At 48.9% G+C, this 25,746-nt stretch overlaps 1 protein-coding gene across 2 annotated transcripts; it reads left to right on the forward strand.

Annotated features, from left to right (window-relative positions):
* Nucleotides 1-3,209: 3,209 nt before the first annotated feature.
* Sun5 (Sad1 and UNC84 domain containing 5) lies at nt 3,210-17,951 on the forward strand. Of its 2 annotated transcripts, XM_057781891.1 has the most exons (13): nt 3,210-3,283; nt 4,886-4,941; nt 5,093-5,167; nt 5,952-6,018; nt 7,129-7,190; nt 7,690-7,739; nt 8,886-8,920; nt 9,490-9,598; nt 13,397-13,475; nt 14,409-14,524; nt 15,961-16,128; nt 16,587-16,673; nt 17,808-17,951. In XM_057781891.1, exons 1-13 carry the CDS (start codon nt 3,210-3,212, stop codon nt 17,949-17,951), a joined length of 1,122 nt encoding a protein of 373 aa, XP_057637874.1. The 2 variants fall into 2 exon arrangements, with proteins under 2 accessions (XP_057637874.1, XP_057637875.1); XM_057781892.1 differs by lacking the exon at nt 5,093-5,167.
* The last annotated feature ends 7,795 nt before the right edge of the window (nt 17,952-25,746 follow it).

The raw sequence follows: 25,746 nt of genomic DNA on the forward strand, positions 1-25,746 counted from the left end.
TGACCAGTGCCCTTCTCCATGTTTGCTTTTGACATGAATACTTCCTCCTCTTCAGTTCTTTGAGCACAAGGGACACTTGGGTAACATCCAGGTGACATAAAGGGAAAGTCTTCACCAGCACTTTCTCCAGAACCTGTAGCCTGGATGCAGCAACCCAGGTCCTGTTCACCAAGCACTTCCTACCTGCAAGGCACTCAGCCCACAGGCCCAACCCTATGCCCTATGCTGGAACGTACTGAGTGCTAAGTTACGTTTAAAAGCCTTGTAAGAATTAGTACCAGGATTTGAGTTACCCCCTCACTGGGCATTCTCAAAGGGTTGCTATGACAAATCACCACACATATAGAAACTCAAAGATTTATCACCTTCTTTTAATATGATGTCTCATTATAGCCCAGGTTAGCCTCCAGTTTGCCAGTAGTCAAGGATAACCTTGAACGTCTGATTATCCTGTCTCTGCACCTCCCAAGTGCTGGGGTTACAGGCACACATCCTATTTTGTTGGGCACTGAGGATAGAAACCAGGGCTGCATGCGTGCCAAACAAGCAGTTTACCAACTGGGCTACATTCTCGACACCCAAATATTCAGCTCTGGAGGTCAGGAGCTCAAGCAAGTCTTCCTAGGAGACATCACTGAGGTGCTGGCAGAGCTGTTGTCCTACGCTAAGACCTCTGGAGAGGGCTGTTTCTTGCCCCGGGTTCTGAGGAGAAAACACAGCCCTGCCCAGTGCCATGTTCAGGACCCACACGCATGCCTGGGGCAGTCCACCCTGGGTGCTGAGGACAAAACAGAGGCACACCTGGTACCTTCTGGCACCAGGCAGTCAAGCCCCATTATAGTGAGCAAACATATGGTGTTGTGTAGGAGAGAGAGACAGAATGGTTCGTTACCTGTGGACAGAGGTGGAAGCAGGGAGGAGAGGACTGAGGTGGGTGCCTTGATTGCCACCCTAGAGCATGGTGATGTCTAGGCCTGGGGCTGCCGCGAGTGCCCATGTCTGGGTTCATGACCCTATTGCAATTGCGGTCTGTGTTGTTGTCCATGGCTCCTGATACCACCGAAGGATGAGAGGACAGGGCTGTACAGAGCTGGCCCTGCCCCTCATTGAATGCCACACTAGGGGAACTGGTCCTGCCCCTCACCAGCTGCAGCACTCAGGAGAGCAGGTCCTGCGCCTCACCTGGGCAGCACAGTAAAGCTGTCGCTGTAGACAGGGCAGGGGTGAGCAGGCCCCGAGGGCTGGAGAGTGAGATAGCTGGTACGGCCCTCTTGTCTGCGGTGTGGCGGTGAGGGCAAGGGAAAGATGCTGAGCCGCCGCTTCACCAGCCACAGCACTCAAGAACGCAGGTCCTGCATCTTGTCTGGGCAGCACAGTAGAGCTGACCTTGTTGATGGGGCCACAGGTGAGCCGGGACCATCAACATGAGGGCGTTAGCCCCTTTGCTCACGATATCGTTCCTCCCTCTTTGTGGCTGGACTCCTGGAGTTTGGCCCAGTGTTCAGCTGTGGATCTCTGCATCTGCTTCCAGAAGGTTCTATGATGATAATCAAGGTAGGCATCAATCTGATTACAGAAACTGCTGACTCGAGCTCGTGGAAGCTCACTGACCCTGGACTGACAGCTGGGGAACCAGCATAAGACCAAAGTAGGCCCTCGAATGTGAGTGACAGTTGTGTGGCATGGGCAGTGGGACCAATATGTAACCCTCGTGCATGAACTGGCTCTTTGGAGCCCATTCCCTATGGAGGGATACCTTGCTCAGCCTAGACACAGGGTGGGAGGGCCTTGGTCCTGCCTCAAGTGATGTGATAGACTTTGTTGACTCCCCATGGGAGGCCTCACCCTCTCTGAGGAGTGGATTGGAGTGGGGTGGGGGGAAGGAGGAGGGAGTGGGAAGATGGGAGGGAGAGGAAACTGGGATTTGGTATATAAAATAAGACTGTTTTAAATAGTAAAAAAAAAAAAAAAAAAAATTAAAAAAAGACCATGAGGGTGGGAAATCTAGCTCTGCCCTACATCTGCCATATGGTGGCATGGGCAAGGGAGAAATGCCCCCCCGGCCCTCGCCACCTGTGGCAGGTAGGAGAGCTGAGCCTGGGGTCCTAAGAGCAGGACTGTCCCTGCCCCTCACCAGCTGCAGCACTCGGGAGAGTGGCCCCTGTGCCTTGCCTAGACAACACAGTAGAGCTGGCCCTGGTGATGTAGGTGTTGGTGAGTTGGCCCTGAGGGCGTGAAACTGGTCCTGGCCCTTGTTCGCTACTACATAGGGTGAACTGGCCAGGGCAATGCCAGAGAGCTCACCCTGGTGGTGAGGACGGAAGAGAGCTGGCGGGCTGACCAACCTGAAACTACCCAGGCCTGGAACCAATACCCACCCCATCTATAATCTTCTGGAGCACACGGAGGGGGTGCATCCTGTGGACCCAAAGCTGCAGAACTCCACAACAGGGCAACAACAGGATATACAAGAGGAGTCCCAGTGAGGGCCCAGCATTGGTGGTGCAGCCAAAACCAGAGGCCATTATACCAGACCAATGACTGTTTGCCATGTACACTTGCAAGAAAAATATATGAACTAAAGGATATACTATACTGTGTGAGTCACTGGGCCACAGCACAGCTTCCACAACAAGAGTTTTCTCTTTTTTTTCTCTTAAAATTTATTTTATTTGGGGAGGGGGTTGCAAGGGCAGGGGGTGGATATGAAAGGACGGGGAGATGAATGAGATCAAGATGCATGATGTGAAAGACACAAAGAATAAATGAAAAGAACATTTAAAAAAAGCAAAGAAAATCAATTCACATGCAGTCTGAAAAGTCAGGAAGCCCAGGAAGCTTAGGGCAGCAAAAAGTCTTAGGAGCAAGGAGGGTGACTTGATAATGGGCACCTTCATTCTTACCTCTGCCCTACCTCTGCCCTGGCATGGCCCTCCCTGGCTTACAACTTCACCCTTCACACCTCCAAAATGGAAAGTCAGTCACTGTGGAAACCTCTGAGGGGAAGTTCTGGAGATGGGCTGCAGACTCGGGGCCCTCCATCCAAGCGGTCTGTGAAGTCACAGAGCTGACAGTTCCACCTGACCCAGTAAATTCCATGTTGCCTTCCAAGGGATACTCAGAGGTGGTGGTGGCAGTGGTGGCCACTTCTTCCTCACTGACTCCCTTAGATCTCCATCCTCATACTTCATCCTTAAAAAAGGAAATCAATGCCCCGGTCAAGGAACACTGGGGACCTATGTGTCCAACCTGAAGACACCAGTCACTGCACCAGGCCCAGGAGGTGAGGCCAATAGCTCCTGCCTTTTCCCAGCCCATTAGTGTTCTTGGGGATAAGCAGATCTTGTCAACTCTCCTTACAGAAGTAGCTGCTGAGGACAGAGAGGCTCAAAGTAGCTTCCCAAGGTCTCCTGGCAACGGCAGAGCGCAAAGCACTACCATTCCAACAAGTATTTGCTGAGGACCTGCTGTGAGCTAGCAGTGTTTGCAAGCTCACTGTCCTAATGCACCTCAGGCTAGTGTCGGGGACAAGGAGACAAACAGCTCTACCTCCCTTGTCAAGAGTCACCTGGTCGCAGGTGACAGGAATTCCAACTTGTAATGATGCCTACTTCCTAGAGGGCATACAAAACAACCCATGAGGGAAGGAAGACATTCTTAAAAACCACAACATTTTAACTCATCTTCCTGTATAGTTATCTCATCCCTTGAGTTTAAGTTGGCACATAGTAATTGCATGTTAATCGGGTGCCATGTGGTAATCTGGTACGTGTGGCACATGTGTGATGGTGAAGTCAGGGTAATGAGTCGGCCTTTGTATTGGGAACCTTTAAACTCCTGTCTTCTGGTTATTTTGTGATACACTGGTCACACTGCCATGGCCACACAGACCTCAGGAATGTGTGTATCTTATATTTTTGGGAGGGCCAATAATACGTCCGCACAAGTAGCCACTGTGTGAGACTACATTCTCTCTAACAAAGCGCCGGTGGTAGCTTTAAAGAGAAGAGGTTTGACTCGTGGTTTGGAAGTTCTAGTCCATAGTCAAGGGCCCAGTGGTCTTTGTGGCAAGAGAACACAACAAGAGAGCAGGAAGGACAGTCACTTCATGAGTCAAGAAGCAAAGAAAGAGAGAGGAAAAGACTGGAACCCACAATCCCTTTCCAGGCTACATGTCTTCTCGGGATAAAAACCTCCTACTAGGCCCCACCCCTTAAAGGCCCACAGCACCTCTAAATACCTACACTCTGGAAATCAATTCTTTAACCTAGCTGGAGACATTTAGTATCCAAAATACAATAGTTTGATGTGTGATTTCTTAGTAAATACACACAAATATAGAGAGTGTCCAATTAAAAAAAATGTTTAGGAATTGCTGTCTTACAAAATAAAGATGTTTCTATTTCCCTAACCAAGAGAAGCCAAGGTGGGGATAGTGTCAGAGTGAGTGATCTTGAGAGTTCTCTGATGCTCCCCAACTTCAAGCTCCCACTGTGCTGTGGCTCTCTCTCTCTCTCAGCACCTCCTGTGGCGGGTCACCAGGCTACCTCGGTCCAGTGTCATGGAGAAGCACGGCTGTCCAGGGAGGGAGGAGAGTGGGCCTGACCTCTTATGAGGTTTATTGCAGCAAAGAGAAGCTTTTATCATTCCCACAGCCTCAGAGCTACCCACCTCCCTTCCCCATGGGAAGACCATGACAGGCTTTGACCAGTTAGGACCGTCCTATGATAGCCACAGTACCCACACACCTTGTCTCAAAAGAGACCCAGATCTGAGGTCTATCAGAGCTCATCTGTCCCTGATTCATGGCTTCTCAATCTGAAACGTGTTGACACCATGGACCTTGTAGGATGTAAAATGTGGTTGTGAACCTTGTCATCCCCAGGGGCGTCCAAAGAGGCCACATCAGCAGAACGACAGAGGCAGCCTCAGCAAACATGAGTGAGCAAGAACAGAGTCCTGGGGCTTCACTGGCACCTGGCGCAAAGTTGGGGGTAGATCAACTGAGAGGCACACACCAAGCCCGGGACCCCCAGGTCTCTGCAAGCCCATGTCTTGAGGTCTATGTTCTTGTGGTCTATCTTCTCTGCAGATGACGCTTCCCTGTTGTTTTCCGGTATCAACAGCCCAGGTCCCAGCCTAACCCAGTTCATACTGGGATATATGTGTATGTATATATATGGAAGAACTAGCTTAAGTAGTAGGAGCCAGGGAGGGGGAGCAGCTTCAGACCAGCCTCTTCTAGAACTCAGGTTGCCCTGGGGTGGCAGGGTCTCCCTGGAAGGGAAAGTAAAAGGAAACCTTGCTGGCATAGGAGGAACTGTCCCCAAGTCCTTCTCTACTTTGGCTCCATTAATCCACCCACTAATCATCCAATATCCATCAATACACCCATCCATGCATCCATTATCTGTCCACCCACTCACCATTGGGCCATTCGTCACTTGCCCCTTATTTTCATTTGTTAATACAGTCATCCCTCTGTCCATTCATCAGCCCTCTGGCTCTCCATGGTCCCATTCTACTGTCTACCAATCTTCCAACCCAAGAACTCACCCTCTTTTTCCTTCTCCCTTCACTCATGCATACACCCACCTTCTCATCTATCCTGAACCCCTACTTACTAACCTAAGCTATGTCACACTCCAGAGATGAACCCTAGAAGGACACAGCCCTGGCCAGGCTCCTGGTGTCCAGGGATGGCATTAGCACACACCATCCTTTGTGCTGCCGAGTGTTAACACTGCCAGTCTCTGTTAACTACCATCTTCAAGTAAGGCTTGCCCATAGGCCTTGAACTTACAGCTTCTTACATAAGCTGAGACAGGGGATATCCTGGGCTCAACTATCAAATCAAGAGGGTCTTGCAGCTCCAAGGATAGTCAGTGAGTACTTACAATGGGACCAAGATGAGGGTACAACTCCTTGTTGCCATCCTGTCTCCTCTTCAGCCTGGCTCACCTGCCTGGCCTGCTTCCTGAGGACTCAGGCCCAGCAAGTTCTACTTAACACCTGCAGGTAAACAGGAGAGGGGGAGGATGGCGGGCGGGCAGTGACAGCGCCCTCATTAGTTTGGCTCTTCCCCTGCTGGTCAGACCAGATGAGCCATCCTCAACCTGGCTTTTCACATCCCCCATCTCAGACCTTCTGTGGCTTCCCCTTGCTCAGCTCCCCAGCATGTACCTTGCCTGACCCTTCTTTTCCTAGAATGCCCTCATTCTGCTTCGTTCCATGGAACCACAGGGCCTGCAAGGCTGGGGTCCTCACTCCCTGAATGCCTCTCTTTTGCCAGTGTTCTTCCTGGCCAGAATAACCTCACCCACACCCACTTCTCTCCCTGTGCTTACTCAGTCTATATAAACCCCCCTTCTGAGATGCCCACCTCATTCATTAATTTAAACTTTACATTTTAAATATTACCTAAAGGCTCCCCTGGGCCCAGCCTTGCACCACCTCCACCACCACCATGGGCTTCCAGCCAGGTGGGAAAATAATACCAGGCTAAGATTGCAGGGTGGCACAGAGACAGCTGACCTGAGCTCATGGGAGCTCATGGACTCGGGACTGACAGCTAGGGAACCTACAGGGAGCCAACCCAGGGCTTCTACATGTGGGTTACAGCTGTGTAACGTGGTCTGTTTGTGGGGCTCCTAGCAGTGAGATCAGGAGCTGTCCCTGATACAAGCTGGCTTTTGGGAACCTTTTCCCTGTGCTGGGATGTCTCACCCAGTCTTGATGCAGGGTGAGGAGCTTGGTCCTGCCTCAAGTCGATTTGCCATGCTTTGTTTAGCTCCCGTTAGAGGCCTTCCCCTTTCAGAATGGAAGAGGATGGATGAGGGGGTAGATGGGAGGTAGGGGAAGGGAACAGGAGAGGAGGAGGGAGGGGAAACTGATTGGTATGTAAAGCAAATGAAAAAAATTTAATTAAAAACAAGAAAAGATTGCAGGGTGAGGTGACTTTGGAGGTTCTAGAAGCGGGGGGGGGGGGCATTAGAGATGGTCCCTGAAGAACGAGTTCAATAAGGAGGGAAATAGGAAGGGACAAGGGACAGATGGAACAATGGAGCGAGGGGAAGGGGAGCCTGCCAGACTGCAGCTGACCTTGACAGTGGCCTCTCTGCTTCTCAGGTGCAAGCTTCTCTGCCAGAAACTCATGGAGAAGATTGGCCTTTTGGTCCTCTGTGCTTTTGGTGCGTCTCCAGGGCCCTGCCTAGGGGAGGCAACCTCAGACTTAGGCTCATTTTGGGAGAGGGAGAGGTGACCCTGTCTCTCATGCTGTCCGTGAGTGCTGCCCTGCAGTTTAAGAGCAATAAACAGTCGTAGAAGCAGCCAGTGCTTTGAAAACGTTTTAGAGTCAAGAACAGTGAATATGTTTTAAGTACTTTTAAATAATAGATTCAAACCAGCCTGGAGCTCATAAAATGCAGAAAAGAGCATGTTACCGTCTCTCAGTCCACATGCAGTAGAAGGAGGTGTGTCCTTTACTTACGTGGCAGACATCTCACAGAGGACTTGGCTTGAGCACGGTGTAGATATTACTCTATTCCCATCTTACAGAGGAAGACCCTAAGCTCCGGAAAGATTAAGTGACTTCTCCTGATGTTACACACCCTAACTTAGATGCCTTAATTCCAGAACCCAAGCTTTCAACCTGAGTTAAGTGGGTCATTCTTGTTCTGTGGCCCACAGGCTTCTGGATGTTTTCCATGCATTTACCATCAAAAATGGAAGTCTGGCAGGTGAGTGTGAGCCCCCCGCAGGCCCCCTGGCTGACGGACCTACCTAAGCCAGCAATATCCCTCTGTAGTTCCTCTCACCGAATCTGGATGATGCTCCGTTCTTGACTCGTCCCAGATCCAAATGGCTACCTTTGTCACCCCACCCACCGGAACCCTTCTCCTGTATGTGACTCACAGACCACACAGTCATCCCTCCACCATCATGGGGCTTTCCTGTCATTCACCCCACAGTGACCTATCTCCTTCCTCTAGACCACCCCTAAACTAAGGCATGAGGAACCACACTGTTCTTTCTGCCCTCTCTGCTTCAGTTAGTTGAGACTCAACAACAGGTTTGGTTTTCTGGAGAAGAAGGAAGAGGAACCCAGTGACAAGAGCTACTGATAAAGTCACAGAGACCCATAGAGAGCGGGTAGAGGGCGCTGGAGGATGGGTCTCTCTTCTTCCTCTCACCCTGTGTAAACTTGTATTTTTTGAGGTCTAGTTGAAAGATCACAGCCTCCAGGCACACCAAAAGCAAAGGAAGTCACCTTTTTCCTTTTCCTCCAATTTCTGTAACCATGACCACCTCTCCAACTGTACCGGCAACCCCTTATAGGAAGCAAGCAGGTCTGATTCATACAAGCAACAGCCATGTCAGTGCTAAGCACAGGGGACTGACTTTATCAGTGCTGGATGTCTGGTTACCAGGCGGGAGTGTGACTAGAGAAAGCATGGATAGACGATGGAACGGACAGACGGATGGATAATCACGGAGGGGGAAAAAGCTCTGAATTTGGATAGATGGCATTCGGGTGGATAGATGGGAGATTAAATATGAAGGTGGAGGCCTGGGCAGTGGTGGCACGTGCCTTTAATCCCAACACACAGAGAGAGGCATGCAGAGCTCTGTGAGTTCAAGGCCAGTCTGGTCTACAGCTAGCTCCAGGACAGCCAGGGATGCATAGAAAAACTCTGTCTCAAAAAAAAAAAAAAAAAAAAAAAAAAAAATATATATATATATATATATATATATATATATAACATTAAATACGAAAGTAGATGAATGCATGGATTAATGGCCATGAGAGAGCAGAGATGAAGCTCTTATCGGGCCCAGATTAGGTCGCCTGACAGAGATCCCTGCTTTCCTCAACACTGCACCAGGATGACAGCATAAACAGCCCACTGCAGAGCCTGAGGTAAGCAAACTACTTACTAGTCCTAGAGCTGGAATCTGGGGCATATCCTTAGCCAAAAATATGGGCCCGCACTCAGACCACCCTAGACATGAATCCTAGCTCCTGTAAATTCTATGTGACTGAACTAATGCGAGTCATCTCTTTTTTCTGAACTTTTGACTCTTCATTTGTGAGATGAGACATAGCTTTCATGTTGTTCCGGGTAAACAGGCATCAAAAAAAAAAAAAAAAAAAAGGCATCAAACATCCTGAATAGTTATTGACTCGTAATTGGTGCTCAGCAAATGATAGCTGAGACGAAATAACAAGTCACTGCCTAGTGACAGCATTACACAGACAAACAATACTCATGAACATTTTGGGAATGTTGAGCTGGACTTACGGATTGTTCCAAGCAAAAGGAAGAGAAGGAGTAAAGCTTTAAGACTAAGAACCTGAGAGTGGGGGGGGGGCGGACCCAGGAGAGTAGAAGGTTTAAAAGGTCATTAAGACTCACTCACAGAAAGATAGCAAGAGCAGCATCCAAATCATAAAGCAGTCAATTCTTGTTTTATCTCCTTGTTGATAAGGATGTACCAGGAGAAGGTACGACATCACACTGGAGAGATCCAGGACCTACGAGGTAGCATGAACCAGCTCATTGCCAAACTCCAGGAGATGGAAGCCATGTCTGATGAGGTGAGATGCTGCCATTGGACCCTACACCACACAATGTCTTCTTGATGCCCTGTTTTTTATATGCCAAGCTATCTTCTTCCTTCGTCTCATCCCTCATTTTGGTAGAGCATATATTCCCCCAACCCTCGCCAATAACTTCATGAAAAAGAGTGAAAGAAGAGTGTTATATTTTTCCTAGTTTTTTCTTTTAGAATGTGCACATTTTAAAATATCCTCATCCTATACTTAACGCCTAACTGATAGTTTTGCTAGGTATAGAAATTTAGAAAGTTTCTCCTGAAAATTCTGAAGGAAGCCCATCATATTCTAGTTTTACCATTGCTACTGGAAATTGTACCATTCTGAACTTTCACCCATTGGGTCTAATATGGTGTTTGTTTTGGCTTTATTTTCATTCCCAGAAACTATAATGTTCCTTTTGTGTCCAGTATAACCTGTCTGGGGGTTTGATATTATTGAATATATACATTGATGTTCTTCAAAACTTCTTAAAAGTCTTTGATTTTAATCTCTGAAAATATTCCTTCTTATCCATAAACTCTTTGTTCTCTTGTATTCTGATTATATCTATGCTAGACCTATGGAGTGGGTTCCAAGTTTTTCCCACCTGATTTATTTCTTGTTCTTCATTCATTTTCTCTATGCCCTAAGTTTTGACAGTTTTGTCTCAGCTTTCTTCAGACTCACTTGCAATCCTGTATTCTGTGTATAAACTCAACCATTCGTTTCATATATTGCATTATTTCATTTTAGAATTCATATTCAGCCAGGTGGTGGTGGCACACGCCTTTAATCCCAGCACTCGGGAGGCGTATCTCTGTGAGTTCGAGGCCAGCCTGGTCTACAAAGGGAGTTTCAGACAGGCTCCAAAGCTACAGAGAAACCCTGTCTCGAAAAACAAACAAAAAAAAAGAATTCATATTTAATATGTTTTCATTTCATAGAGTTAATTCTACCATCAATTCACCATTTGTCTGTGTTTTCTTTTTTCCTTTAAGATATTAGTCATGGTTATTTTTAAATCTTTGTCAGCTAACTCCAATATTCTATTTCTGTTTTATTTTTCTCACTTTGCATCACCTTTTGATCTTACCTATTAATGTCTACTTATTTGGGGTGTTTTCTGGACATGATATAAAAGAACTTACATAATTGCAAATATCACTGTGGAAATATTCTTTGCTTCATAGGAAAAATGAAGTAAACATGTCACTTCTTTCTTGGTGAGTATTAAGCTGGTTTAGATAGACAGACACAGATTGAAATTTTTATAAGATTTATTAGAGGTTTTTGGCTGATTTGGATTCCTGCCCTGTCATCTTTCAAAACTTTGTCAAGTGTCTTAATGGGAACGCCTAAACATATGTCTGAGGGCTCTTAAGCTTTCTGGTTTGTCTTCTAGCCCCACATGAATATAAAATCCCTGACCCCAGTGGCACCTTCCTTACCAGAGGCAGATTCCATCCTCCTGGCATCTCTGTCTTCTGTGGCTCTTCACTGCTGCCCAAGCTTCAATCTTACAGCTTCACCCATCAGCCTGGAGATTCTGATCTCATATTTACCTAGCCTCCAGGTCCTCCTTTAAAATCAGGGTGGAAACTTCTGTGATTCTGTAATTCTTGTATTCTTTACAAAATAACCATCATATGGGTGGTGCCAAGGTCTGCTACAAGCTCAAGGAGAAGCCAGGTCTCCCTAGACCAGGGCTATTGTGGTCTCTGAATGCCTAAGTGACTGAACACGGTGGGACCAATCCTGGATAAACACTGTCTTACACAGTCCTTTGTGAGCAGGGTACCCCAGAGACACTTTCTTCTCAAGGATCAATCTTAAAAATGAATTTGTTCTTTCATATCCTTGTACCTGCTGTGGTGGGGGTCTGGACAGGTCTTGAGATCCCCTTAAGACCTCACTGCTCTTGTCCTGATGAAAAGCACTTGGTTTCTTTTTAAGAATCAGAACCCCCCTTCCTCACTACTTTAAGTGTGCCCTTTTCCTGGCCAAATCAAGTACTTCTGCTCTGTTCTTTGTTACCAATTCTTGCTGTAACCCTAGCTGAAAAGCAGCCAGAAATAGCTATGTCTTAGAACTCCCCGCCCCCCGAATAGATTGGCTAACCCATCACATTTAAACTCAGCCTTCCATAAAGAGGAAGAAGTTCCATACAGTGGAACATGGAAAAGGTAATAGATACATTCATTACCAGAACATAACAAGAAACCCCCTGGTCCAAATCCTGGTAGAGTCCTCAGTCTCGTCTGAAACCTCATTAACATGGCCCAGATGCTTGTCTTCAATATGATTAAGCTCTGTAAGCCTTAGAACATTCTAGGACTTCTCTAGCCCATTTTGACAAACTCTTCCAAATTCCTCCCTCAAGTCAATTTCTAAGGCTTAAGAACCACATGGTCAGGTTTAGCCACAGCAACAACCTCATTCTTCTGGTACCAATTTTATGTGTTTATTTTATTGTCATTATGTCTAAATATATAGTGTAACAACTTAAAAGGAGGGATCATTATTTTTGGCTCAGGGTTTTAGAGAACTCAGTCAATTCTTGCTTGGCACAGTGTACTAGACAGAACATTATGGTAGTTGGAGTGTGTGACAGAGGCTGTTTAATTTACCTCGTGGGCAACAGGAAACAGAGCAGAGCTGCAACAGGAAGGGGACAGAGCAAAATAGAGTCCCCAGGGACACAGCTCAGTGACTTATTTATTCCAGTTAGACTCAACTCCTAAAGTTTCTAGAACCTCCAAAAACAGTGTCACCGCTTATGAACCTCGTGTGGAGAACACATAGTCAAATCATAAACACCATTCATTAATCAAAGCACCCACAAATGACCTGTCACATGACCTGGCTTCCTCACAACGTGACTTTGAGACCCCAGAGGTACAAGCAACATTATTGTAAGCCCTTTGGACCCAGTCACAAAGCATCTTTTCTGCCCTAGTTCACACTGATGGGCAGCGGACCCTGGACAACTCCCCACAACACATACCTCTTTGAGAAGATAGCAGTGTCAGATTGAAAAATTAGAGCATGGAACAGGAAACCTTGTTGCAGCCATTGTTGGACAACAGAACTGGCCTCCACTGGAGGTGTCTAAGCAGAATAGCTGACTGTAACTGGGCATTGACTGTGCGCAGAGCTTTGCAGTATTCCTCTGCCAGGTCAGGGGAGTGCTTAGGAGCCCAGAACCCACAAGATGCTGGCTCTGCTTCTTACAACTGGGTCAGCACCAAAGCTTTATTCCTGTAGCTACAGTATTCTTCCCTCGAAGGTGGTGTGACAATTGCCCAAATCTCCCCAGAAGGCCATAGGGGATGAGAGAGAACAGGATGGAGGAGAACAGGTCGCACATAGTGGGGCTTCACACAGCTCTCTAATACCTAACAACATTCCACAGCCATGGTGGCAGACAGGAATTTTGCCCCATCTTACAGACTTAGAAAATCTAGATTCAGAGGCACCATATTGCCCAAGACCCACAGCGGTAAGGTCTGTCTTCTTCCTGAGGCCCTACCTTTGACCTCCCTAAGTCTCTAGGACCTCCATATGACATCTTGCCACATGAACTTGAAAGGTCATCACAGACCCAGAGGATGGGGTGCCTTCGTGTCTCGGGTTTCCTCACAGTATAGCAATTGGGTCATCCTACTAGGGGCCATCCACAGCCTCTGGAGGTGGGAGAGGTGTCCTACGACCACCTGTCCATCTGTCAAGGACACACAGATGAGGCTCGTAATTCTTAAGAATGTAACAGGACATGGCCTTCGTTTTCTGCCTTCTCAGCAAAAAATGGCCCAGAAGATAATGAAGATGATACAAGGTGACTACATTGAAAAGCCAGACTTTGCCCTGAAGTCCATAGGTATGTGACCTGCCTCCCCCATCAGCCCACCACAGACCTGAAATCCATAGGTATGTGACCTGACTCCCACATCGTGACCTGACCTGCCGCTCCCATGCACCCACCACCGACCTACCTCAGAAACCTTCCATGAGGTGCCTGCCCGCACTGCTGCTACCCTGAGGCCCAGCCTCGGAGCTAATCTCCGCTCCCACCTGGCTTCTTGCTGCTCCCACCTGGCTTCCCTTCTCTGATAAGGGTGGGCAACAGAAACCCATGGCCCTCAACTCTAGACACGCCCCTCCACCACCCCTCACCCCTTCCATTCCCCAAACCTGGGGCTTGGTACGTGGAGGGGACCCTGCGGTAGAGAGGCTGACTTTGAAACCAGCAAGTGGACCCAATGGCAGTCAGGGAGTGAACTCAGGGAAACTAGAGCAGTTGTGTAGGGAAGAGGAGACCCCTAGCCTTGGGAGACATTTGGCTTGAGACCTAATGAGGAAGGAAGGACATTCCAGCCAGGAGGATGAATGTATAAATTGTCCATGGGATGAGGCCACAAGAGAGAACTCAGGCTGCTTGAAGGTGGGAGTAGGGCCCAACAGCCAACACCAGTTGACCCTGGCCCCTCAGACCTCAAGGAAATGTGGGATCAGATGAAAGAGCCCCTCTCCAGAACCAGCCCAAGCCTCCCTCCACTTTTCAAGACCGGCCCCCTCTGCACCCTGCACATACATGCAGTTGTTTCTAGCACACCCGACTAATAGCTGGGAAACATCAATGCATTAGTTCCTTTGGCACACAGCCTGGGCAAGCCACTCTTATACTACTAACTACAGTGTTCATCCCATCGCCTAGAGGGGCACACTGAGCTCCAGAGATGGCAGGGATTCAGCCCAAGCAGAAGCATGCCCTCTGACAGAGGCTAAGACACACACACCCCCCTCCATACAGGAGCCAGCATCGACTTTGAGCACACGTCAGCCACATACAACCACGACAAGGCCCGCTCCTACTGGAACTGGATCCGGCTGTGGAACTACGCACAGCCCCCGGACGTGATCCTCGAGGCAGGGGGCAGGGCAGGGGACAGCAGGAGGGCAAGGGGAGGGGGCAAAATTGAGGGCAACAGCAGGAAGGAGAGACGAGGCAAAGACAAGGTAGGCGGCAGTGGACATGATGAACGCTGTGGGGAGGGAGGACAAGAATGGAGCCACGGGGAAGCTTCTGGCAGGAGGACACGGTGACCCCCACCCAGTCCTGACACTTTGGGGTTTGAGAACTCGCAAGCCATCTTGGGGGTTGCGGGGGCGAGATGTACTTCCTTTGCAAAGGAAGATACCAGGCCAAGAAGCCAGATCACTTGCTCATGTGGTATGAGGCAGAGTCAACATTCAGACACTCAGCCCTCTGAAAATTCTGCCTTACAGTTGGGGGACCTGAAGCCCAGAGAGGGGAATGCGCCTGTCCAAGTCCCAGAGCAACTACAAACCACTGAGAGCTCATCAGCTTGGGGCAGCACCACAACCACAGGCCACCTGTCTATGGGTCCCACCCTGAAGGAACTCTCAGAGTCCACCTAGGACAGTGGCCTCCCAGGGGTAGAGAAGCCTCCTGTTGGGGTGGATGGAGACAGCAAGGTCCACTGTGCAATGAGTTGCTAGTGAGGACCTGGGACATGGGAAGGAATCACAGAACATAGCGAACACTGACCGGGGAGACAGGTGGTGCAGCCCAGGCAATAGAGGAGCCAAGTCTGGCTGGGAAACACTGGCTTCAGTCAGGTCTGAGGCAAAGTCTCTGCCACCCAGGCGTCTGCACCTCCAAGCCTGGCCAACCAGCACCAGTGTCCCAAGCCACCAGACATACTTGACTTCCCTTGGGTTGGCATGCCTCTCCCAACTGACCGCTACTCTCCCTTGTCCCAGCTCCTGCAGGAGTCCTTCCAAGATCCCCCCAACCTTTATCCTAGCCTCACAGCTCCAGATCAGGATGGAGCATACTGTGTCTTCAAAAAGCCCAGCACCTACTGGATGAGTAGCTTTCCTGTGTGCTGTGAGATCAACCCTCTTTCCATCCTGGGCTTCTGTCTCTCATTTTATGGGTCAGACCATGGTGGTTACCAGCAAGCCAGTTCCAAGGCCAAATTGTCAAGTTACATTTACAGCTCTTGATAATCCTGGGCCATTCACTTCCCTGCTCTGAGCCTCAGTTTCCTCCTCTGCAGAGGGAGAACACGTTCATGTCTGAGCCCCAGGGTGACAATGAAAGCATGCAAAGAATGTTGGGAGTGTGGGGTGACTGAGCGAGGAAATGAATGGATGGACGAGCAGGCGCGGAGAACAGGACTGGGAGGTCCCACGCAGGCCCAGCTCTCCCTGAACTGCTAGAGCCAAGCTCTGTAGGCAGAGGATGGTCACCTTCAGGAGGTCAATGAAATGTGAGGAGTAGGGAAAGAGGGACTCCATCCATCCAACCCAGGCCCCTCACACCTGCCTCTTTCCAGCCCAATGTGACACCTGGCAACTGCTGGGCCTTCGCCGGCGACCGTGGCCAGGTGACCATCCGATTGGCCCAGAAAGTCTACCTGTCCAATCTTACACTTCAACACATCCCCAAGACCATCTCACTGTCGGGTAGCCTGGACACCGCACCGAAGGACTTTGTCATCTATGTGAGCACACGACAGAGAGCCAGGCTGGGCTGAAGGGACCACGTTGGAAGGTGGTAGTCCAAACCTTGAGAGAACCCATCCACATAGCTGAGGGGATGTGGCTTAGCTAGGTTAGGAATGGCCAGAGTGGAGCTCGTCTCAGTCTTCCAGTACCAACAGAGACACCTGTCTAGTTCAACCAAGGCTTTCCTGAGGTGAGAGAGACCATTGGGCTTTATTCTGCTGAGGCAGCCCATAGAGGTATCAGTAGAATGCAGAGAAGGACTCAGAAGCAACCTGACCCTTACTGGTGGGGCTGGAAGTAGACCTCAGCTTCTGGCTCCTCACGCAGTGTTCCTTGCTGTCCCAGACACCAGGCTGTGACACTGTCCGCATTGATGGGGAGCCCCCTCCCCCATTCCAGGAGTTGCACAAGTCTTAGCCTGCTGTATTTCATACCTCATTGTCTGGTTCCACAGGGCATGGAGAGCCCCCCCAGGGAGGAAGTGTTCCTGGGGGCATTCCAGTTTCAGCCAGAAAACACCATCCAGATGTTCCCACTCCAGGTACCTGGGGGAACCGCAAAAGGGCATCTGCAGAGTGTTTCCTATGTGCAGCTCTCCCCTGTCCCCTAAGCCCTGAGGGGTGCATAGTCATGCTAGCCCACTTGACACCTGAGGAGACGGAAGAGACGTGGAGCTGCTGCCTGGGGCCCTGAGTAGCACCCAAGGGGAGCCCTCTGGCTCCGGTTAGTCTTTCCCGCTTTCTGGTCCCTCCAGGAGTACTCTTGCTGCATCTCTTTCCTAGATAACAAATGTTGAACACAAAGTGCCCATCAAGTATGACTCCTGGCTCCAAACTTACAGCCTCTATGCTAGGAGCCCCCTAGTCGGCATCTGGTCTGGCTGTAGGAGGAAGTTGGGGACAGACAGAGCAGGACTGGATGAGCTGGCAATGTGACTGTGTTTGGGGTCTGCATATTGACGACATCCAAATCTAAGCCTCGTCAGACCTGGGCTCCAGGCTTCAGGATCCCTTCTGCAAATCCCTGGGAGGCTAAAACACATACTGAGTGTCGGTTTGAGTTTTATAGCAGGACTGAGGGGTGAACCTAGGATCTCACAAGTGTTCTGCCGCTCAACTCCATCCCCAACCCTCTCTTTTAACTTTGAGACAGAATCTCACTATGTGGCTCAGACTGGCCTCACCAGCAGTCGGGATTAACGGCCTGAGCCACCAGTCCTGCTTTGCCTTTTCCACAGTGGGCATGAGACTTGATAGACACCATCTCCAACCACTGTGGGCACTGGGAACGGAGGGGCTAAGTTTGCAGAGAAGCCATGACATGCCAGGGGCTGATGAGCCAAGAGCTCCTTTCATGTCCACAGTAATCCTGGAGCATAACTATTAGCACTCCCATTTTACAGAGGGGAAACTGAGGAACAGAGAGGCAAAGTAGCTTGTTGAGGACCCCACAGCATCACACTGCCAAGTTCCATGACTGAGCATCTTCCCTACAGTACTGAGTCTGTGCTTTTGGCCTCAGCACCTTCCATCCTAGGCCCCAAGTGCTGAGTCCATTCCCCTCTCAGACTCCATTCTCACACCTGTGAAATGGGAAAGTTCCCTTCTTCCAAGGCTCCTCTGCTGGGTGGAGCAGAGGCCTGTTGAGGAGCTACCACTCTCTGTCTCTGTTCCAGAACCAGCCGCCCAGGGGCTTTGCTGCAGTCAAAGTGAAGATCTCTAGCAACTGGGGGAACCCTCGCTTCACCTGCCTGTACCGTGTGCGTGTGCACGGCTCTGTGACCCCTCCCAGAGACTCGCACCTAGCACCCTTGTCCTAGAGAGTAAAGTATCTCCTTTGGTCCCAGCCAAGTCTGAGTGTCTTTGAGCCGTGCTGTAGTGCAGTAGACTGACTTGGGAACACTGTGGGTCACTGCCTGCCAGGCACCTGGGTATCTTCCTAACAGTCCCAACTGTCCCCTTTCCACATAGGAGGACAGTGACAGCTCTGAGTAATAGGTGACTTGTGAGAATTCACAGCCAGCAAATGGCAGTCCCTGGAACACACCCTAAGCAATCTAACTCCTGCACAAAGACACCTCTCTAGACTCAAATAGACCTCTGTCTCCCCCTATGGGTTACCTTCAACAAGAGCCCACCTTCCTAGGGCCTCAGTCTCCACATCTGTACAATAGGGACAGGATGAAGGCTATTACAACATAGTAGCAGATGAGAGGTCCCAACTCTGCCCACCCTGTGGTGTTTCAAAATCTTTTAAATTATTTGCTGTGTGATATTGAGTAAAATACATACCCACTCTGGACCTCATTTTTTCCAGGTACACATATACCCAAACCTCAGGCTCCATATTTTACCTGTGTATCCTTGCCATGGCTGTTTAATCTGCCCCTTGCTAGCATTTACTTGAGAGCACACAGAAATACTAGAAACAGTGCCTGCTATTGCTGTCAACAGTAGCTCGGGCCATACAAGTCCCAGCCTGTACCATAGCACACAGCAGATGCTGGGTGGTCACTGGCATTACCATCAACTTCTGCTGCAGACAGGCAATAACAGAAGCAATTCTCTCAGAAGGACTCTGTCCTAGATAGAACAGGGCCACAGTAGGATGGGAGCCATGGCAATTGGAGCCTGCGGGCAAGAACAGGGAGGTAAAGGCTGGCAAGGGCCCAGTTGGGCATTGGAAGGGTGGAGAAATCGGAAATGGGTTTGTCTCCAGGAAAGGCACCCTGGGCAGCCCTGCCCTGATGTAGAATCTGCCCCCTGGGTCATATCCCAGACCTCCAGACAATCTGGTTCCTCCAGCACCAGCCTTGGGGCCCTTTGGGTCTCCACAGTGGAAGGGACTTGTAGAGACAATTCACACTCCCACTGCCCTGCCCAGCAGTAAGTCTAGACATCAAAATTTGTGTTCTCTTACTCTTCTGTGTTTTCCTGAGGCAAGCTCCCCGTGTCTCCCAGACTGGCCTTGAGCTTGGTAGTCAAAGATGACCTTGAACTTCTAATGCCCTTAGTGCTTGCTGTCTCTAGAGTACTGAGATTAAAGGCATCCTGGTTTATGTGGTTCTGGGAATAGAACCCAGGGCTCTGTGTGTGTGTGTGTGTGTGTGTGTGTGTGTGTGTGTGTGTGTGTGCTGGGCAAGCACTCTAACAACTGAGCTACAGGCTCAGCCTGTGCAAACTGTTCTTGTATGACAAACACCCCACTCTGAGTGGTTGTCACCTAGAAATGTGTCCCACCTGTGCTCTAGTGAGTAGCCTTATCCTTCTAGCATCTTCTTGGCTGTCCCTTTGTGCCCTTTCCAGACAAAACAGTGTCGGCTTACAGCACTGCTCACTGGATTTTCAGCATCTTCTAGTAAGGGTCATCTCTTTCTTCATATGTATTATGCGCTTTTCTTGGCAGGTTGAGTCCTGGCTGTCTTAGATGTTCAGGACTGTCGCAGGTGGGGTCTTTACCCTCGGTGACATATCCCATGGGGCAATTCCTGCTGCTTGTCACCCCTGCATTTGGCCCACCTTGGTTCCCACCCTCCTGCATTCAAGTTCATTCTCTGAGACACTCACATGATCCACAAAGAAGCATAATCCACTGTGTGCTCACACCCTGACAAGGCACTTGCCAGGGTCAGCCAGCAAGTGAGGTGCAGGTATCAGTCAGCGGGAACTTGCCCTGGCCTGGGGTACCTGGGGCACTTCCATAGCCACTCACAGTTAGAGAAGATTCCAGGGCAGATGTGCATGGGGATGACAGTGGCTTTGCCTGCTCCACCCTGGAGAAGAGTGCTCTGATCCCTCCCCTGGGAGGACACAGGTCATAGCTGGCAGACCCTCTGCAAATGCGATTCCCACTATACCTGTGAGAAGCACCCCCTACCTGCCCCCTCGCTGCCCTCAGCCCTGCCACGCCTGCTGATTGGCCAGCCTCTGAATCACTCCCTATCATCTGCCAAGGCTAATGGCCCTAGGGCAGAAGATACAGGTCCCAGTGCACCTGGTGTGCCCAGCAAGGCACAGAGGTCGACTTATTTGGGGGAAAGCCTCTGTTGGAAAGCAAAGGTGGCCCCTAAGCCTCCTTCCCACATCACCCCAGGTCCTCACCACTCAACCCCATCAGCATGAATAAGACCTGTGGGCTATGAGCCAAGGTAGGAGTCAAGTGTTCCAAGCCACTGAGACAGACCCGGAGGTACAGGATGCCAAGTCACCCCGAGGCCCCCAGAGTGGCGCCTCTGATAAACCCAGCTCGAGTGTCAGGATTTAGTTAATCCCCTTAATCTCTGAAGCCAAGGCAGTGTGATTGGGGAAAACTGAGACAAACAGACTTCTGGAGAGAGAGGAGGCCCCTGGTTCCACCCTTGCCCTGTCCTCCCTCACTGGGTCTCCCGGCTGAACCAGGAGACGCTAGTTTTCTCCACTTTCTGAGAACTGAGGCCCTGGGTATGGGGTGAAAGGTCCCTGACTGAGGTGGTGAACGAGCCACCTAGCAAGCACACCTATAATCCCAGAATTTGGGAGGTGGAGGAAGGATTAGTGAGTTCAAGGTCATCATCAGCTATGTAGATCGAGGTCATCCTGGATTGCGTGAGACCCACATTCAGAGAGAGAGAGAGAGAGAGAGAGAGAGAGAGAGAGAGAGAGAGAGAGAGAGAGAGAGAGAGAGAGAGAATGAACTGCTTGGAGCACAGTGAGGAAGAACCTTGTTCCTCCAAATGAACATTCGAGCCTGGACACACCAGCGACAGCAGGAAGCCCATAGCTACCATTTCCTAGGTCTCTGTCCCCTCCCATGTCAGCTCTGGACAGTAACCCTGAGACTCTGGTTATTTTTCCATCATTCTAAGATGGTCTCCACCCACCCCTTTCTCAACATGGGGCCCCAAGGTTCACAGGAAACTCTAAGCTCCAAGCTCCCCCAGGGCCTGTGGTCACACGGAACAACAGCTCCTGCTGCCAACAGTCTGTGGGATCTGCCCGGTTCTGGGGAGGAGACAACTGTGACCAAGAAAGGGAATTAGACAAGTTTTCTGTCTCTGAGGCCTTCCCTAGGAAAGGTCAAAGGATCCCCCAGTTTAAGTGCCCTTCTAGCAGAGCTGGCCTAGACAGGGAGACGTAACAGGGTGGCACCTAAGAAAGGACATTGTAATTGTGCCACTGTGGAGGGCTGGGGCTCCCATCCCAGAATGTGTGTGCCCAGGTAGACAAGCCACTTGAGAACATAGGGGTCTGTGGATATTCTTTCCTGGTTCTGAGCTAGCCACCTCTCCTTTTGGAGGGATTCTGGGCCCAAGTCTGGCTAAGAGGGGCTGCCTCATTTTCTAGATGAAACTGGGAGAGATTTAAAACATCAGCCCAGTGTTACCCAGCTAGTGTGGAGAGCCAGGAGGGCACCTGGTGAGTATAACGGCAGAGATGAGACCTGGAAGGTCATCCTGCTCTGGGTTCTGCATGTGTAGCCTCTGTTCTCTCCTATAGAACAAAGGAGAGTTGGGCCACCCTCTGATATACACAACAGAACAATCACCAGATATCACAGACTAACAAATATAAAATGCAGAACCAGGAATGGGTTACCTCTTTGGGAAGTCATTGGCCAATGAGGTCCCATAGAGCCCTAACACTACAGGCTATTGCTAGTGCTCTTGATTACCCTCTAAGAGTTGACCTAAGACCCTATTGCTGAGGACAAAGCATATGTAAGTTGTAGAACACAGAAGCTGGTATTTGCCTGGAAGCTTCATTCCCACTGGCTAACTTTCATAGTCTGGAATCTCTGTACACACTACCAGAGGTGAAAAGCAATCACCAGTCTTACCCATCTAGAAACCTTGTAAGCTATCATAATGACTGGCCAGCCAAGACATGCCCACTGGTGCAAAAGTAGCATGAACGTCATAAGAGTAACCAACCACTTTCAGATTGAATTTAAGGTCCACTCTATATTGAAATCCACATGGGGTCAAAAATCTACATGTAGTTAGACAGGTCATAAACCCTAAGGGAGAGCCTGATAATATTACTCTGCTAAATGTGCCTAGTATGACTAATGACTTACCATCAAACACATAGATTGGTGCATCTCTCAGCTTTCATTAGAGAACATTTTTTTAGTAGATGGTGATTAACAGAACCACAGCTGATCAACATTCAGAGAATAAGAAACTACAAAGTGCTTAATCCTAAATGTGATGTCTATATCACATACCTTCTCCAAAGCTCAGGGATCCTTGCAAAATAGAGGGCAGAAAGATTGTAAGAACCGCCAGTAGTAGACGACTACAAGGAAATGGTGTTTTCAGGACACACCAGTACAAGTGCATATAGGTACTCACAGTGGTTGTGTGTGCCTAACTCATGTGAAGCCGTAGAATGATCCAGACCTTCCCAGCCCCCCAACAAAGAGTATCAAGTCATGACCCTCTATCCCCACAAAGGTTGTGACTTTCTGTACATGGAGAACTCTTACCCAGAGAAGTCTCTTCCCACCCCTCTCTCAACAAATAGTGAACATCAGAGCTATTTTTAAAGAAACATGGCTGAGGAGACAGTGCTTGTTATACAAACATGGAAGACTTGAGTTTGATCCCTACATCCAGCCAGGTGTTGTAGTATGTGCTTGTAATTCTGACGGTTGGAAAGTGGACACAGGTAGATACTTGGGATGGTTTCCAAGCCAATCTAGACTATTTGGTAAGTTCCAGAACAATAAGAGATCCTGTCTCAAAAAACAAGGTGAACATCATCTAAGGAACATCAAATGTTTACCACTAGCCTGCACACTTATGCATACACATGCATGTGTCACCTAAACACACACACACACACACACAATTATCAGCACCAAACAGAATTTCTCTTTGGGTTCATCAGAAGAATTTTTAGAAAATTGAGCACTGATGATTCTAGCTTTCATGATCAAAAAAAAGAAGATGCAATTACTAACAACAAATTAAAAGGGAACATCACTACAGATCCTACAGACAACAACAAAAAAGGAAAATTTGTGAAGAGCTTTATGCCAATAAATTAAAATGTTTCTTAGTGAAATAAACCAATTTATTTAAAAGCGTGAATGACACAGCTGACTGTAGAAGAGCTAGCAGCTAAGCAGTCATGGCAGTGTAGCCATCATCCCAGCCACTCAGGAGGCTGAAGCAGGAGAATGGCAAGTTCAATGCTCAGATGCTAGATGATTATCTTAGGGTTCCCATGGCTATGAAGAGACACCATGACCATGTCAACTTTTTTTTTTTTTGCCAACTCTTGTAAAGAAAAACATTCCATTGAGGTGGGGCACTTACAGTTCAGAGGTTCAGTTCATTATCATCATGGTGGGGAGCATGGCAGCTGGGAGTATGGCAGCATGCAAACAGACATGGTGCTGGCTACATCTTGATCAGAAAGCAACAGTAAGTACACTAAAACACTGGGCAGTCTCTTGAGCATAGAAAACCTCAAAACTCACCCCCACAGTAACACACTTCCTCCAACAAGGCCATACTTATTCCAACGAAGTCACACCTCCTAATACTGCCACTCCCTATGAGTTTATGGGGACCGATTACATTCAAACTACCACAATTACATAGAGTCTGTCTCATTAAGAAAATGTCAAAATGACAAAATAGAAACTATTAAAATAAACTTCAAGGCCAGATGTTTTTCACTTACAGAAGCTATGGAGGCCTCCTTGAGCCTCTTTTTCATGCAATATGACTGCTCAGCAAAGTTGAGTATACCGCAGTGGGTTACTGCAAAGGGCATGTTTGACCTCTCAGCATCCCCGACATCTAAATCCAGAGTGAGCTATGGACCTCAGCATCCCTGATGTCTGAATCCAGAGTGAGCTGTGGACCTCAGCATCCCTGACGTCTGAATCCAGAGGGAGCTGTGGACCTCAGCATCCCTGACATCTGAATCCAGAGTAAGCTGTGGGATGAATCACAGGTGTCCTCTGAGCTTGTTTCCTAAATCGAAAAATTGAACAGTGACTGAGCCCTCATCTACCTTGGAATCCATGAGGGGGAAACATTCTCAGAGGGGTAGCAGGACATTGCCCTACAGAGCAGAACAGCCACCAGATGGCACTAAAGACCAGTAGACCTAACCAACTCCCCCAGGGTGATCTCAAACCTACCCCTCTGAACCACAAATGAGACTAAGGGAACTCCAGGAGTGCCCTGCTCTCACGTACAGCTGCAGAGTCCCACTGTGCCTTGTGCCCAACACATCAACTCCCAGTCAGCTTGGGTTTGTTTCCCAGCACCATAAAAAAAATATAGTTGCCATCTTGCCTGTCAGAGGGCATTTTAAGGTAGGAGAGGTCACAATGATTTAGACATGCAAAGATGCACAGAGCCATCAGTAGTCACCAGAAAGGTATGGCAGGCAACCTGTCTGGTACCTGTCTCATCTCTGGTCTGACTTACTGTAATTCTCCCAGAAAGGATATAGCTCCCTCTTTTGGCCATGGGGAAGAACTGCAAAAGTCTTGGCCTGCTGATCACAGAGCTAGCATCAACCTTGGCATCAAAGTTCTGTCCTGAGTGCAACTGCTCCCAGAAGTCATGTGCCCTTCCCTGCTGCTTATTATCTGTTAGAATGTCATTGCAACAGCCCACAGCTGCTGGAGATCTGTCCATCCATTCCCTCACTCCTCCCACAACCATCCCTACCCCAGTCAGACAAGACAAAGACATGGACTGTTTGGGAGTTGTATGTTCTTGTTTTGTTTTGTTTAAGGCCCAGAGGGCTTAAGAGATGGTTCAGTGGTTAAAAGCACTGCCTGCTCCTCCAGAGGACTGGGGTTTGATTCCCAGCACCCACATGGCAGCTAACAACTGTCTGTAACTCCAGTTCTAGAGGATCCACTGCCCTCTTCTGGCCTCTGCAGGTACTACAGACATATGGTATGCAGACATAAAGGCAAAACATCTATACACATAACATTTTGAAGATTATTTTTCCAGACAGGGTTTCTCTGTAATGTGACCCTAGCTGTCCTGGAACTCTCTATAAGCAACTCTTATAAAAGAAAGCATTTAATTGGGGGCTTACTTACAGTTTCAGAGGTTTAATCTATGACCATTGTGAGAAGCAGAAAGGTGTGACACTGGAGCAGTAGCTGAGATCTGCAGGCATCAGGCAGAGAGCCTGACCTGGGCTTTTGAAGCCTCTAAACCCACCCCATGGTATGCTTTATCCAACAAGGCCACACCTCTTAATCCTTCCTAAACAGTGCCACTAACTAGGGCCAAGCATTCAAAGGGGTGAGCCTATGGAGGCCATTCTCATTCATCACAAAGGGAAAAGGAAGGGCATTCACTGTTTACTCACTTGGCCTTCCCTCTTGCCAACGAGTTAATTCACCCCATTCCTGCCACTGCTGACTTCTTTGCTGATATTTCTGGTCAGCTTCCAATATGGACTAAGGACCAGTGGCTCTTCAGGAACACTTAAGAACTTTGGTAACAGAACTGGACTGCTGAGATACTTAACTTCATGTGCTGAACAACTACTAGGCTCCTGGCCTTCCAGATGTGAGACAGATGTTGTTGACTATTTTGACTATTACATAGGCTTCCACCAGGAGGCACAGTAAACATCCCTTTGAAG

The sequence above is a fragment of the Chionomys nivalis genome, chromosome 9 (genome assembly GCF_950005125.1).
Source record: "Chionomys nivalis chromosome 9, mChiNiv1.1, whole genome shotgun sequence".
In the NCBI taxonomy this organism is placed as follows: domain Eukaryota; kingdom Metazoa; phylum Chordata; class Mammalia; order Rodentia; family Cricetidae; genus Chionomys; species Chionomys nivalis.